General features: G+C 37.9%; 1 protein-coding gene across 2 annotated transcripts in view; it reads right to left on the reverse strand.

The window, feature by feature from the left end:
• The window catches only part of LOC147419568 (agamous-like MADS-box protein AGL11), a 101,399-nt gene extending 89,397 nt beyond the window's left edge, over window positions 1-12,002 (reverse strand). The window contains exon 1 of one of the 2 annotated variants that reach the window (XM_086505294.1): window positions 11,312-12,002. In XM_086505294.1, the coding sequence (XP_086361420.1) occupies window positions 11,312-11,724 (413 nt within the window). In that variant the 5' untranslated portion in view covers window positions 11,725-12,002. The remainder of the gene's footprint in view (window positions 1-11,311) is intronic. The other variant, XM_086505295.1, reaches the window with a different exon arrangement.
• Between the last annotated feature and the right edge of the window lie 2,452 nt (window positions 12,003-14,454).

Raw genomic sequence — 14,454 nt, forward strand, 5'->3', positions numbered from 1 at the left:
CATGGAGCCAGTCAAGCACCTCAAGCATCTTAATCAAGCACCTCAAGCATGACAAGCACCTCAAGCAAGACAAGCACCTTAAGCACGACAAGCACCTTGAGTTTGGGCCGGGTTCCCACCTCAAGCTCTCAGCCCTAGCTTACCTAAGGTCAAAGGACTTTTACACATATTATTGGAGGTCTTCAATGAAGCTAACCCTAAGGTCTTATGCTCCATTGGTTAGCCTTGCTCTTGATAGACCATCTCCCATTTGGGCCCCTTTACTATTGGCCCCGTGTTGAGATAGATCTATAAGCACATATCTATATCTTAACACTTGTTCCCGTTTATTCTCCCACATTAAGTGATCAATTTAATATGAGAAAATCATTTGGGTTGGTTAGATATTAGATTTTATGACATGGTCTGGAACAGCAAGGCTCTGATCTGGAGGAATCCCACCTCTCTAAAGAATACAAAGCCACCATTTTCTAGGGGAGAGGGGAGAGGGGAGAGGAAATGCAACAAAGATATGATGAATATATTCTTGAATAAAGAGAATGGGATTCATGACCTTAGACACTCCAAATGCAGTTACGGAACTACAAACGAGACTAACACTAGAAGGTAACGCCTACAAATGGTGGATGTCTCTCAAGGAGAAGAGAAGTATACCACAGACTTGGAAAACCTTTGAGACTATGTTCTAAAAAGGATTTTTTGCCTACGAATGAAGCGGACAAAATTTCATCTGCTTGGAATAAGTGCTCTTTGTGTCATCATAAGCCATTGTTGGAGTATATCTCGCATTATCGTGATATAATTATCAAGTTGGAGAACTTGGATACCTTTAAGCAAGTGCATGGATTTATAGATAGATTGACGCCATAGCTTAAGAAGCATGTCAAAATCTAGGACCTCAAGATGCTTAAGGAAGCCATAGTCCAAGCGTATATACATGATCCCAATGAGAAAGCATTGCATAATATTGATAGAAGACCTTTTTTAGTGTTACTCAATGTGTCATTTTAGAAGACCTTTTTTAGTGTTACTCAATGTGATAAAATAGAAGACCTTTTAATGTTACTCAATGTGCCATTTCCTTTCAAATATTGATAACATTTTGAATGACAATTTCTCAATGACACATGCTTCTCTCTCTTTTTTTCCATTTATGGCTATTACTCTCTCTTTTCAATAAGCAAGTATTTCTAATAAGCTGAAAAATTAACAATTGGAATACAAAGATATATTTCTTAATGATTTGTCACCAAGGTTAACGTTGACAAGGACTATGCAACATGGCATAGTCGCAGCTACAAACAAGTAATTAAACCACCCTCTAGAATGAACCATTCTAAGACTGCGCGCTGTGGTGAAATCTAACTTGCTGATTATCTTAGTAGAGACTGGTTTATCAAACTCAATTCTTTATCATGGACCCCTCCCATCTTATTGGTGAAGAGAAAAGACGCTAATATATGCATGTGCATAAACTATTGTGGTTTGAATGCAATTACTATCAAGATCACTTATGGTCGTGTCATAAAAACTAATATCTAACTAGCCCAAATGATTTTCTCATATTAAACTAATCACAATGTGGGAGAATAAACGGGAACAAAGGTTAAGATATAGACATGTGCTTATAGATCTATCTCAACACGGGGCCAATGGTAAAGGAGCCCAAATGAGAGATGGTCTATCAAAGAGCAAGGCTAACCAATGGAGCATAAGACCTTAGGTTAGCTTCATTGAAGACCTCCAATAATGTGTGTAAAAGTCCTTTGACCTTAGGTTAGCTAGGGCTGAGCTTGAGGCGCGGGAACCCGACCCAGCTCGAGGTGCTTGTCCTGCTTGAAGTGCTTTTCGTGCTTGATTAAGGTGCTTGAGATACTTGACCTATTGCTTGATTAAGGTTCTTGAGGTGCTTTGACATGCTTGCCTGAGATGCTTGTGGGAACACCCCTAGTCCAAGTGCTTAGTCATGCTTGATGACTAAGGTGCTTGAGCACCAAAGGTCAAAAAGATCCCTACAAAGAGGGAGGCGAGCCCTTTTCTTAGGGGTTAGAGAGAGAACACACACTCTCAAGGAAATCCCAAGCTTAAAGAGGCAGCAGGGACACATGGCAAGCCCCTACCCATGTTACCTCCATGAGGTGCTTGAACCCTATTGGCTAGGATTAAAAGGGGTCCAATGATAATTTACAACAATTATCTAATTGTTTTTGCATTTATCAAGTCCTCTCTCTCTAAGAGGAAAGGGGGACACTTGTCTCAAGACTACACCTATTGCTAGAAATGGCCCAAGCTTGTGATTGGCTAGGCTTGGCATAAGCCAATGAGCTTCAATGATGAGCTAGAAGAGGGGGTCGACCTAGCAAGGAGAGGGGTTGCTTGCAAGATATACACACTCACACACTCACAGAGACTCTCATGGTGTGCTATGCAAGGTGCAAGAGCTCCATCTCCTTCTCCAAGCTCCTTGAGAAGTTGAGAGCCTACACCAACACTTTTGGCTATGGAATGCAAATCCAACCAAGAGCTATGCTTCAATGCTTAAGCTTTCCATCTTCTCCATCTTCATTACTAATGCTATTATGTATGCTAAGCAAGAAGAGTGATGATAGGTGAGGAATTATTTCTTTCTCCTATAGAATACTTTTTCTTCCTCTTCCCTACCCTCGTTCCCTGCTAGCTCTCTCCACCTTCGAAGGTGTTTGAGGTCTTGGGACTGAGGCTTGGGATAGTTAATGCTTTCCACAAAGTGCATGTTATGCTTATTGCAAGAAGGCTAATGGTTTATTGCAAGTAGATTAGTTAGTTAATGCAAGTAGATTAATTGTATTGCAAGGAAGATTAATTGTTGCTTTAGGCACAAGTTGATGCATAAAAATATACATCTTCATACACTCAAATGATAGCAAACACAAAGACTAATGATGTTCACAAGTTCTTGATTGTTTTCAAGCTAAGATTGATTATTGATATTATGCAAAAGCTTGGTATATGAAGCTTCCACCTTCATACTGCCAAAGAGGTCTCAAGGAACACAAAGATTGTATTGTACCAAGTCTCTTTTAATGGGAGAATCTATAATACAAATGCCTTTTGGAGGGGGGACCGACTCCACATAAATCCAATCCTCAACTGTTGTCATATTCTCTAAACTCTCTCTCTCTCTCTTGCAAAAGTATTGCTCATGCTTAGTTAATTAAGTGTTATGATATTAAGTGTTATGATTAAGTTGCTACTACCAATTAAGTCTATTATCTATGCTCTCAAATTTTCTCACTCTAATTCTCTTAATTCCGCTATTCTCTAAATTCATAGGCCATTTCCATTACATATCAAGAGTAAAACAGTTATTTGATAAGCTCACCTATGCTCATATAATTATGTAGAATAATTTATGATCAAAGTATCACTTGCTATACATTAGGTTTGGCGGACATATCTAAACTTGCATTCCAAATATGGTTAAACATTTTGAATATTTAATTATGTCTTTTGAGTTAACTCATACGTCCGTAAATTTCATGATGCTATGAAAAGTGTCTTGAAATCCTATTTGGATAAATTTGTTATCGTTTTCTTTATTATATTTTAGTGTATAGTACCTCTGAAGAAGAGTACTTACAATATATAAAGCAAGTATTTAAATTGTTAAGAGAAAATAAGTTATATACCAAAGAAACAAAGTGTAATTTTTTCAAGGAGAAAATATATTACGTAAGACATGTTATTCCAGCTAACGAGCTACACATGAATCAATACAAAGTGGATATATCATTCAAAGGTGACCTTCTTCCAGAAACCTAGAAGAGTTATAAATTTTCTTAGGATTTGTAGGTTTATATCTAAGGTTCGTTCAAAACTATGTTCATATTTGTTCCAACGATGGACCAAATGAAAGACAAAGGAAAAACCTTCCAGTGAAGTGAAGCTCAACATCAAAGTCTTGATACTCTTAAGAACTATAGCTCCTATTTTAGCTATTGTGAATCCTTTGAGACCGTTCATTTTAAAAACAAATGCTAGTAGTCATGCTATGAGAGAAGTCCTTTTGCAAGAGGAAATACCAATTACATTTGAAAGTAAGAATCTTGATTCAACACAATCGAATTATTTTGCTTAAAAAAGAAAACACTATGTAATTGTGTTTGCTTTGAAGACATGGCAGAATTATTCATATGGAGCTCAATTTGAGATTGTGTTTGATCATGAAAGCATAAAATAGTTTACACAACAAATTTATTGAAGGGTTGAAAGACCATGTAGATTGAGGTTCTTCGGGCGTATGATGCAAAGCTTTGATATTGTAAGAGATGATTCAAGATGGTAGTTGATACTCTTAGTCACATGCCTGGGATTAACTCTATTCTTTTTACCTAACTTCAAAGTGAGTTTTTGCTCCAAAGAGTGTTGCCATCTAAAAATGAGAGATCCTTCTCACTCCAATGCTAGTAATGTATCTTTAACCGCCACACCCGGTTCTCTTCATTTGAGTGATAAGCTCTAGGGATTAAAGAATTTTTCCATCAATGATGGGTATCTACTCCACAAGGAGAGAGTGTGTACCAATGGACGTGGTCTTTTGGTACCTAATTTTCTTTATGAGTGTCACGACAGTCAAAGTACAAGACACCAAGGCATTAAGAAAACTTATGCTCTTGTAAGACAACAATTTTACTCGCCAGGTTTATACAGCTATATTCAAGACTATGTTTTGCGTCATTAGAAATATCAAGTAAATAAAGTAGAGCACCTGAAGGTAGGAGGTCTCTTGCATTCATTGGAGAGTCTTAATGATAAATGAGAAAGTATCTCTATGGATTTTATTATAGGTTTACCAATCATTGTACGAGCCCATGACTTGGTATGGATGATCGTAGATTGATTGACTTAACTTTCTAAGTTTATTCCAATCAAATCTAGAGTTAAGACTCCAGGCAGCTGAGTTATCTACAAAAGATATGTACAGGTTGTATAGGTTGTCAAGTAACATTGTGAGTGTTTGTGATTCCACGTTTAACAATCACTTTTAGAGGGTTATATTTAAACAATTCGATACACAACTCAACATAAGTATTACAGATCATCCTAAAACGAATGGTCAAACTGAACAAGTCAGCCTAGTACTAGAGAATATGCTATAAGCGTACGTTAGCAAGAAGCTCTCAAATTGAAAATATTATTTTCCTATTCTCAAGTTTACTTACAAGAGTGTTAAGCATGTCATGAATGGTTTTAAGGTCACACCATATATAGGTGGTACCACTTTTGGGTGTCTTGGACACTACTTCAATTAGTACTTTGGGAACCCATTCTCACACTTCATACAAAATATCACCTATCATATTATATATATATCAATAGATAGCTCTTCTTAAGGAGAATCTAAAAGTATAAGGAGCGCCAATTTTTAAGTAAATTTATGAAAATTTTACTGGTCCCCACTTTTTGCAAGTGGTAACACCAAAAGGTGCAAAAAGTGAAACATGCTTTGAGCCTTAATCCTTCTATGTTCGTGTACCATTTTCAATTTAGGTCACCAGTTACGGTGATATGGCGAGTGAAAAGCTTCAACAGAACGAAGGTTTTCTTCAAGACCATATGAAAATACTAAGGCTCGCTTGTCAGAATAATCAACAAGCACAAAATAAAAAGTACGTTTATAAGAAACGTCGACAAGTTACCTTCACGAAAAGAGGAGATATTGTTACGTATAACAGAGTATTTAAACAATTTGAAGACTAAGCTAATACATAAATTATCTATGAGATATTGTAAGCCTTTTAAGATACTCAAAAATTGTTTAAATGGCCTACAAACTCTATTACATATGCACTCTCATATTCATCCGATATTTCATGTATATCCTTTACGTAAGCGCTTAAATAAAGATGACAATGCGCTGAAATAAAGATGACAATGCTAATCCCCAGATTTTGATTGATTTCATTGAACCTGGATTATCATTATTTACATACTCATGATATACATCAATAAACATTGGTCAAGTGGAAAGACAAACTTTTAAGAAGGTGTCAGTTGAAAAAACATTAGTATTCTCATGAAGAAGTTTACCACTTTGTTTACAAGGATAAAAGTTCTACTTCAAGGGCAAATAATGTAAGGGCCAAGGACCAAAGGCCATGGACCGGTCTGAATGCGGCTAGAGGGAACCTATAGGAGACTATGACTGGGTGAAGAGTGGCATTCAAATATCCCTTGCGGTCTCGTATGGTTTGGTCCTCAGGTGATTAAGCATGTATATGAAAATGCAACTTATATTTGCACGAGTAAGATGAGATAGAAATGAAGAATTTTATTACCAAAAAAAGGATCGAGGTGTTCAAAAGAGTTGACACAGAGCTCTTTGTCTCACAAGAAAGTCAAAATCAGAATCATGATGAAAATGCTATGAACGAGAACGCAGGAAGAGAGGATGGTGCGCTAGACTTTATTGAAGATGAAAATGAGATTAACATGTTTGTTGACTTACATAAATATACAAATATCAAATATTTGAAAGTGGCACGCTTGTTTTGCCTAGAAAGTTTAATGTCAACAATCTGAACAAAAAATAACAAGTTTCACGGGTGGCCGTAAAAAATGTATCCAAAGTGCTTACCAAGTTAAAAAATAAAATCCAACATAAAATTTCAATTGAATTGGATTTCTCTACAAATTTAGAAAAAAATTTCACTCATTTAGACTTTTTTTTTAAAAAGTAAATTTTTGGGCTAAAAACGGCTAACATTTGCTATAAAATGGTAAACAATAGCCCAAATTTAGTATAAAATAGCTCAAGCTACCACATCAGCTATGATTTTATCCTTTCACAAACTGAGTGAGTTAAAAGAGCCAAAATGGAGCCCTTTTGCATATCTAACAAAGGAGTTCCAAGTCAACGTACTAGTGCAAGCGTGTGCTCCTCACTCCATGTTTGAGATTATGAGACAACCAATTTGGGTTTTTTCTCTTAAAATAGTTGAGTGTCTAATGAAGTTTGAAGGTCCCATGAAATGGTCACGATGATGAATTGAAGTATAAATTTAAGGTTTTATTAGGGCAAAAGAGCACTGCACTTGTGTAATTAAGAGTGAGGCTACACCAAATCAACACAAGACTTTTGAATGGATACTGAATGTTTCCTAGAGTGATGATTTCATGGCTATAGTTCTTGTCTTTTTAATTGTATCTTTAGCTTCAAAGGTTCTTCCATTTGCTTCGAAACCTCACAATTAGAGGCCGACGCTTTCCTAGCCGCACTACACACTTCTTGACAACGTGATAGGCATCTTTTTCTGTAGTGACTCCCCCAAGATATACCTTGATATATTAACATGGTTCTTACAATTTTTGGATGGTAAGTTTTGAACATATACATGTTGTGTATAGGATATACGTAGAATTGATGGATTAAGACTTTTAATTGATTCTCTTGTATAATTTATTTTTCATAGGAACCATTCTCCATGTGTGTCAATTCTTGCTAGCCTTTATAATAGTGATCATGATATCATACCCATAATCTTTCATTAACTCTGTAAGTATTTTATCTATAATCTATTCTACAAGCACATCTTTAAAATATTGTAGATAATTTTCATTTTTCTGCAGAATTTAAATAACTTTTGTAGAATTTAAATAACTTCTAGGTTGGTAGCCTAACAAGACATAAAAGTGTCATTTTAGGATTTTGAAAAAACCCTCCAAACTCATACAAGATCCATTCTTTTTTTTAAATCCTTGCTTATGTGTGAAATTAAGATACCATTACCTATGGAGAAAATGAGCAACTTTGAAAATTCTTCACTATTTGGTCATGATGAGCCTCCAAATTTGATATGCCATAACATCACTCAAAAAGAGAATTTGTTGCAATCAATTGCACACTAAGAAGGTTGAGGATTTTTCTAGGCCATATTATAATTTTTTTCATAAATTTCAATGAATTAGTAGTGATCATACCACGTCGTTCTAGCGTAACCGATTTTAGTTTGGGACAAAGAACCAAGGTTCAAAAAAGTTATTTTTTTTCTCATCAAAATTTACATAGCCATGCTTGTTGGTGCTGCTAAGTACATGTTTTTTTAGATCACATGGGCCTTTATATTCAGAAGTAGCTACGGACCACTTTAAAAAAAATTAAAAAATTTACCATTGATAATTTTGGGCATAATATACGAAAGTATCAAAACAACAAACATGAAAATTTTGTGCTCCACGTTTTGATCTTTTAAATCTACTAGAAAATGCTTAATATATAAGAAAATTTAGAGATCACGATTAGACATGTATATAAGCTACAAAGTTTGCATATCTTATCATTGAAAGTAGCAATACTGTAAAGATTAAAGTTGTTAACGTAGAATGGTTCTAATTCTTGTTGAATCAAAAAACTCAACCATGTTTGTATAATTTGTTGTATGGGGTATTGGGTATCCCAAAACTCAAGAAAGAATAGTTTTATCTTATGAAATTCACGTGCATAATCTACAGTTACCCGAAACAAAAAAATGAAACAAAACACAAAACGAGAACGAGAAACAGTGACCTAAAAATGGCCATTCTTTGTAGCTATGACATAACTTAAATTATCTTAGGATTTTATCGAAGTCTCTTAAAAATCATGGAAATCTGAAATTTGACAAAAACAAGGATTAAAAAATTTGTGTATTTTAGGCCATAACTTTAGTAATAACCATTTTATTTTTCTTGAAAGCATGCAAACATCTTAAGAACTACTAAAAGTAATTCTCCAATACTATAGATCTCACAAAGATGAGTTTTTATGTATTGTAAGTACAAACCTTTGAAAAAAAGCCAAAAATAGCACAAGTTTTTAGCACAGTTTAGCTTGAGAAATGCTTTACAAGAATAAGATTAAAGGTGAAATTAGTTGCCCAAACAAATATCTAGTTCTTTCAGCTCATAAGCCAACTTTGTGGGTACATCACATTGAAAGTTTATTTTTAAAACTCCTCAAATAATACAAGAATATTGTTCACGAGGACATAGAAGGATATGGAAGTGTCCCATATCCAACCTAGTACTAAGCAATTTTTCACATCATTTATACGTAGTGCAATAAAGGAATGCATTACTACACATCTCACTTCTTAAAAATCATAGTTCTATAAATAGATTTTTACGCCAATATATACAAGCTAGTGCATGACTTACTCAAAAAGTAATCATGGTGTATGGCTATCATTTATTTAGCAACAAGATATCACCAAGTTCTTTTTTCTCTTCTTCCTCTTCTAAGTTTGAAGGTATAATATGATCATTATCAATTACAACATCTAAAATCTACATTTTGAGCACTTAAGAGAGATCAAGAGAGATCTCTCCTTCTTTGGGATCTACATTTCCTTGATTTCAATTTAGAAAAAGTCGAATATAGTACTCATATTGTTATCTATTTTCGTATTGTAGAAATTTTCTATAACCCTATAAAAGCAAACTATTGCTCAAAGAAACCTATAAAAACTTATGATTTTGCTTCAAACTTTTAAGGAGGCTAAGAAAGGTTGATAAATATAAAATTAAGATGGGCTAAAAATTGGTTCCAAACTTGTTCATGGTTGCCATGTTTTTTAAATGTATCAACGACATTCGATATTACATATACTATTGGATATGTAATAGTCTCTCTCTCTCTCTCTCTCTCTCTCTCTCTCTCTCTCTCTCTCTCTCTCTCTCTCTCTCTCCATATATATATATATATATATATATATATATATATATATATGAAAAGAGAAAAATATCCTTGAACTCAATATCTAATATTCAATAAGAAAGTTTTAAAAATCTCATCAGAGTTTCCTTCACATAGATTTTAAAAAAATAAGAGTTAGAAGAAAGAGGTGACGTATAAAAAGTGGATATCTTTCAATTTGATCAAATCCATCACTAATGAAACAGAAAATTTTATTAAACTACAAGAGAAATTGATTACTATGTTATGTGATAAATTTCTCGAATTGGAAATCTTGGTACATCATCTGATAAGTATGAGACATATTGTAATATATTGAATGGCAGGACTTAACTCCTTAACGTGGACTTTATCAGGAATCCCAAGCTTGCGTCCCAACAAGCTCTTAATATTCCTTTCATGTGCTACAACTTGTTTAACAAAAAATTTGAAAATTTATTCCTCTATTAGGAAGATATTCAAAAATTAAAACTCAACTAATCGAATAATCTTTTCCAGCTAGATGAGAAATAAGGCTTCAAGTACATCAAGGAAACCTCTCATTTTTGCAAACATTTATTCTTGTTCATTGGGGTTTCTACCTCATAGCAAAGATATTTCAAAACGATCTTTTGAGTGTCAATAAGAAGAGAAACCTTGAAATTTGAATAACATTTCTATCATCAAGTCTTGGAGATATCAAATTGGATTGGCCACTAGGAGGTCTCGAGTTCAAAACTCGCCCGACAGATTTTGAAGTCTCTTCAAATTGTTTCTATGGCGTTAAAACTTATCTTCTCTCTTCTCTTCTTCTTCCCTTCTTTCTCTCCCATCATGCAAAGACTAGGAGAGGGCGATGATAAATTTTGAGCGTTGTTGCTGATGTGGCAGCAGTGGTAGGCTATAGCCATTAAAAAGTTCAAAGTTCTCGAAATCAACGACGCTCTAAGGCCCCTATCACACTAGGGCGGGCATCCGCCTCCTCCTTGGAAGTATGGGCGGCTGGTCCATGTCACACACTTGGCCATACTTTAAAATTATGCATCTTTTTCCAGCAAATGGGTCGTAGCCAAATGTAAAGGCATTCGGCTTCTCCGCTGTCCGTCAGAGATCAAATCCTCTCAGCTGAGTTCGCGCGCGCTCTTTTTGCGGTTGGCCACACCTTTGCAAACTTGGCCAGGCAGTCTAGGGCGCGCATTGTCAGGCCATCTGCAGCTTTTTTTCGCAGCCAATAAACTGCCGCCGCCTAAGTTTGGCTTGCTCGTGCCTGTCCCAGTGTGACATAGGCCTAAATTTATCTGCTGGTGTAGGAGAGGAGGTAGTAGGAGAGGTCCTAGCCTATACGAGCTCTGATTGGATTGTTCCTGCTTGTTAAAACTTCTCTTGGTTACATGAGCCGATTGGATATTGGCTTGAGCAATGAGAACCTGTCCGTCTAACGGTTAACCAATAGAAATATTCACAAAATGTGCTTCAAAAGGTAAGGTTTGAGAAAAAAAATATGCAATGTCAGGCGGGTTTGGCGCTAGCGATCGAACATTTGCATGGCACTGAAGACTCTCTCTCTCTCTCTCTCTCTCTCTCTCTCTCTCTCTCTCTCGCGGGAGAACGGAAGGGCACCTGGAGCTTGAATACTCGAAGAGCTTGCCAGTGCTGGAGAAGATGATGAGTGCGATCTCAGCATCACAAAGAACAGACAGCTCGTGCGCTTTCTTGAGGAGGCCACTTCTACGCTTGGAGAAGGTGACTTGCCTGCTGGTGGTGTTCTCAATAGGCCTAATCTGGATCTTGCCGCGGCTTGTCCCGGCGGATCGCGTGTTGTTCGCCCCTTCATTACTCTTTCGTTCGTACGTGCAGGTGCGATGGCGAAGCAGACTAGCGCCTTTGCTGTTGTCGATGAAATCATCATCGACGAGCTTTCCCGCATCGACAGGGGGAGCGTGCAGCTGGCGTAGCTCAAGCGTAAGGCTGTGACTGCTGCCGTCGTCCTTGTCTGTGTCGACCATGTCAGCGTCGGAGGCAGGCAGCGCCATGAAAGCAGGTGAAGCAGCAGGGAATGGAGGCGGGGCCAATCAGCTGCAGAGAGAGAGAGAGAGAGAGAGAGAGAGAGAGAGAGAGACGGCGATCTTGAAAACCTAATGCGCAGAGAGATGGAAACGGGGGGTGCAAGAGCGCCGAGAGAGATGACGAGACGTTGCAGGTTTAGGGCAGGGAAGGAAAGGCTAGGAGATAGATACGGTGTTGCTTTATGGTGGAAAGAGGAAACACAGTGGTCCTGTAAAAGGCAGCAAGAGCTGAAAATCATCACTAAGGGGCCGGCTATGTCATGACATGTGACTCTGTCCACAGTGAGAAGGCAAGGCCGGGGGGTCTCTCTCTCTCTCTCTCTCACCTACCAGCCAAGTGGTTTCGGCTCCCGTTTAAAGCCTGTCCCCAGGTGGTTTTGCGTCAGTGTTGGAAAACCCTCACCTCTTTCTACTTTATATAAATTTGGCAGTCCGCTCCAGTTTCCAATACATTTGCTCCCCTCCCTGTCCGAAACCCGCCTCTTCAAAACCACTGGTTTTGATCGTACCATGCCCGTGGACCGTCCCCATTTGCTCCCCTCCCTGTCCGAAACTCGCCTCTTCAAAACCACTGGTTTTGATCGTACCATGCCCGTGGACCGTCCCCATTTTCAATACTGCTCCTCGTGTGAATTGTACCAGCAGTTTTTGGTGAAGGGACATATAGCCTATCCAATATATTGATACCCTTTCTTATTCATAGAAGACAGCAAATCAAAAGTTCATCCAAAATGGGACAAGATTGCAAGTTTTTGGCCTGCTGAAGAAAAGGCCTTAGTGTTGAGTCGGCTATGCAAGAGCATGGCAAGTTCTTGTAAATTTTTGGGATGATCCATATAATTCACTCACAATTGTGAGTTTTGCTATAAAATAAAAAATAAACAAAGAGTATTGAGTCTGGTTAGGTGTACTTTACCATGGGCCGTCCACATGGACGACCATGATGCAAGCTAATTTCTGGAATGAAAATGCTAGCTCATGGTGCATTCAATGACAACAACCTCACGATTGTGCGGCGGGGAGAATCCGTGGTTAAGGTCGACCGCGGGCGCCCTAGGTGGACGGTGGAGAGTCCATGGTGATTGAAGTTGGTCCATGTGCATACGCGACAAGTCCATAAGAATGGACGTTTGTAGGGCGACTTTGAGGTTCGAAAAGCCTTTTGTTGACTGGTGCTCTACACTATTTTTGCATGCAGATGCTGAGTGTTTAATGCAATTATGACCGTTTTGGCTTACAATGTGGAGCTGAATTGATACAGTCAACTACTCAGAGGATGTCCTTACACAAAGGGAAATGAGGCGAGCATCCTTTTTAGGCACACGGGTCGGGTGTTTGTGACTGTACTTCAATTTCCCGGATTCGACAGGGATTGAGGCAGGTTTTGCTGTGTGGGAGCTACCTCTTGATGCAAGTGGTCCACCTCATGAGAAGTGTGAAGATGTCATTGCAGCAGACTCGGTAGAGGTTGCACACACACCTCCCTACCCCTCCAAGGGCTTCTCTAAAAAGTACGCCAAACAATATACATGGAGCAAGAAGATTATATCCTCTAGGGGTCTTATCTGTATGATCGCTAATATGTATGGTGACCATCGGAAGGAGGCCTTTTACTTGGTGCCTCTTGTGTATGATCGATCGAAAAGCATGGTATCGTTTACCGCCCTACAAGGGACACTACAATTTTACTGATGTTTTTGGTGTGAATCCTTTCCCCCCCTTTTCTAGCTTAGTTGTTGTGGCATAACAGACATGCAAGGTTTTGAAACGAAGAGGGCATGTTACCCCTTAGTGAAGTATTTAAGTTATGGATGGAAAGAAAATCCTAAGTTGACTCTTAGTTTCAAATTGTTGAGCTGTGTATCAAGTATTTAAGTTATGGAAAGAGACTTCCAAGTCAATTCTTAGTTTCAACTTGTTTAGCTGTGTATCAAACATTGATCAGATATGCTTCTTTTTTGGCTTGCAGAAGAAGGCCTTAATGTTGGGTCGAAAATTTGGTGCAATTCCTAGCCGTGGGAGAGAAGGTCTGGATGACACATGGTGAAGTAATTAGTTTTAGATTCTCTCACTTTTGTGCCTTGCATTTTGGAGTCTGCGCGTCGTCCTTTGTCTGCAGCATGTGGAAGAAGGTGTTAATGAGGTGCTTGTTTTTTGCACTGGTTTGCAAGGGAGTTTGTGTGCCCTTAATGTGATGGATTTCGTGAAAGCTGCTGCATGCCATGGAGGACATGACGAGAGATGCTACGTTGTAGATGTTGACGTAGCTGAGGTGAGTCATCGCTGCATCCAATTCATAATTCTATGTGCTGAGTGCCATATAATGTGGCTACACATATTACAAGGAATGGTCTTTTGCACACGACCATTCCCCACCCCATACAAATTGCATTCAAGTTTGGAATTTTTCTTGAATTCTTGAATATTCAGCTCTCTATTGTAGGTGGGCGATGATGGTGTAAGAGGTTTTTCTCAAACTCTACATGCTCTTAAGCATGAGGCATACAACTTGATGTTTTGGGTGGTGGCCAACGACCCGTGGATGTGTGCTCTTTGAGCCACATTATTGCAAAGTACAGTATCAATTCCGTTTATCAATCTATTGAGATTTCATGTGTTTACATCTAGTTGTTTTTTGTGTTCCCCTACTTCAACGATACTATAAATGGGCTTCTCGAGGAAGGATGGGCTCCTGTA

This window comes from Adiantum capillus-veneris, chromosome 29, assembly GCF_014529385.1.
Source record: "Adiantum capillus-veneris isolate H3 chromosome 29, ASM1452938v2, whole genome shotgun sequence".
NCBI lineage: Eukaryota > Viridiplantae > Streptophyta > Polypodiopsida > Polypodiales > Pteridaceae > Adiantum > Adiantum capillus-veneris.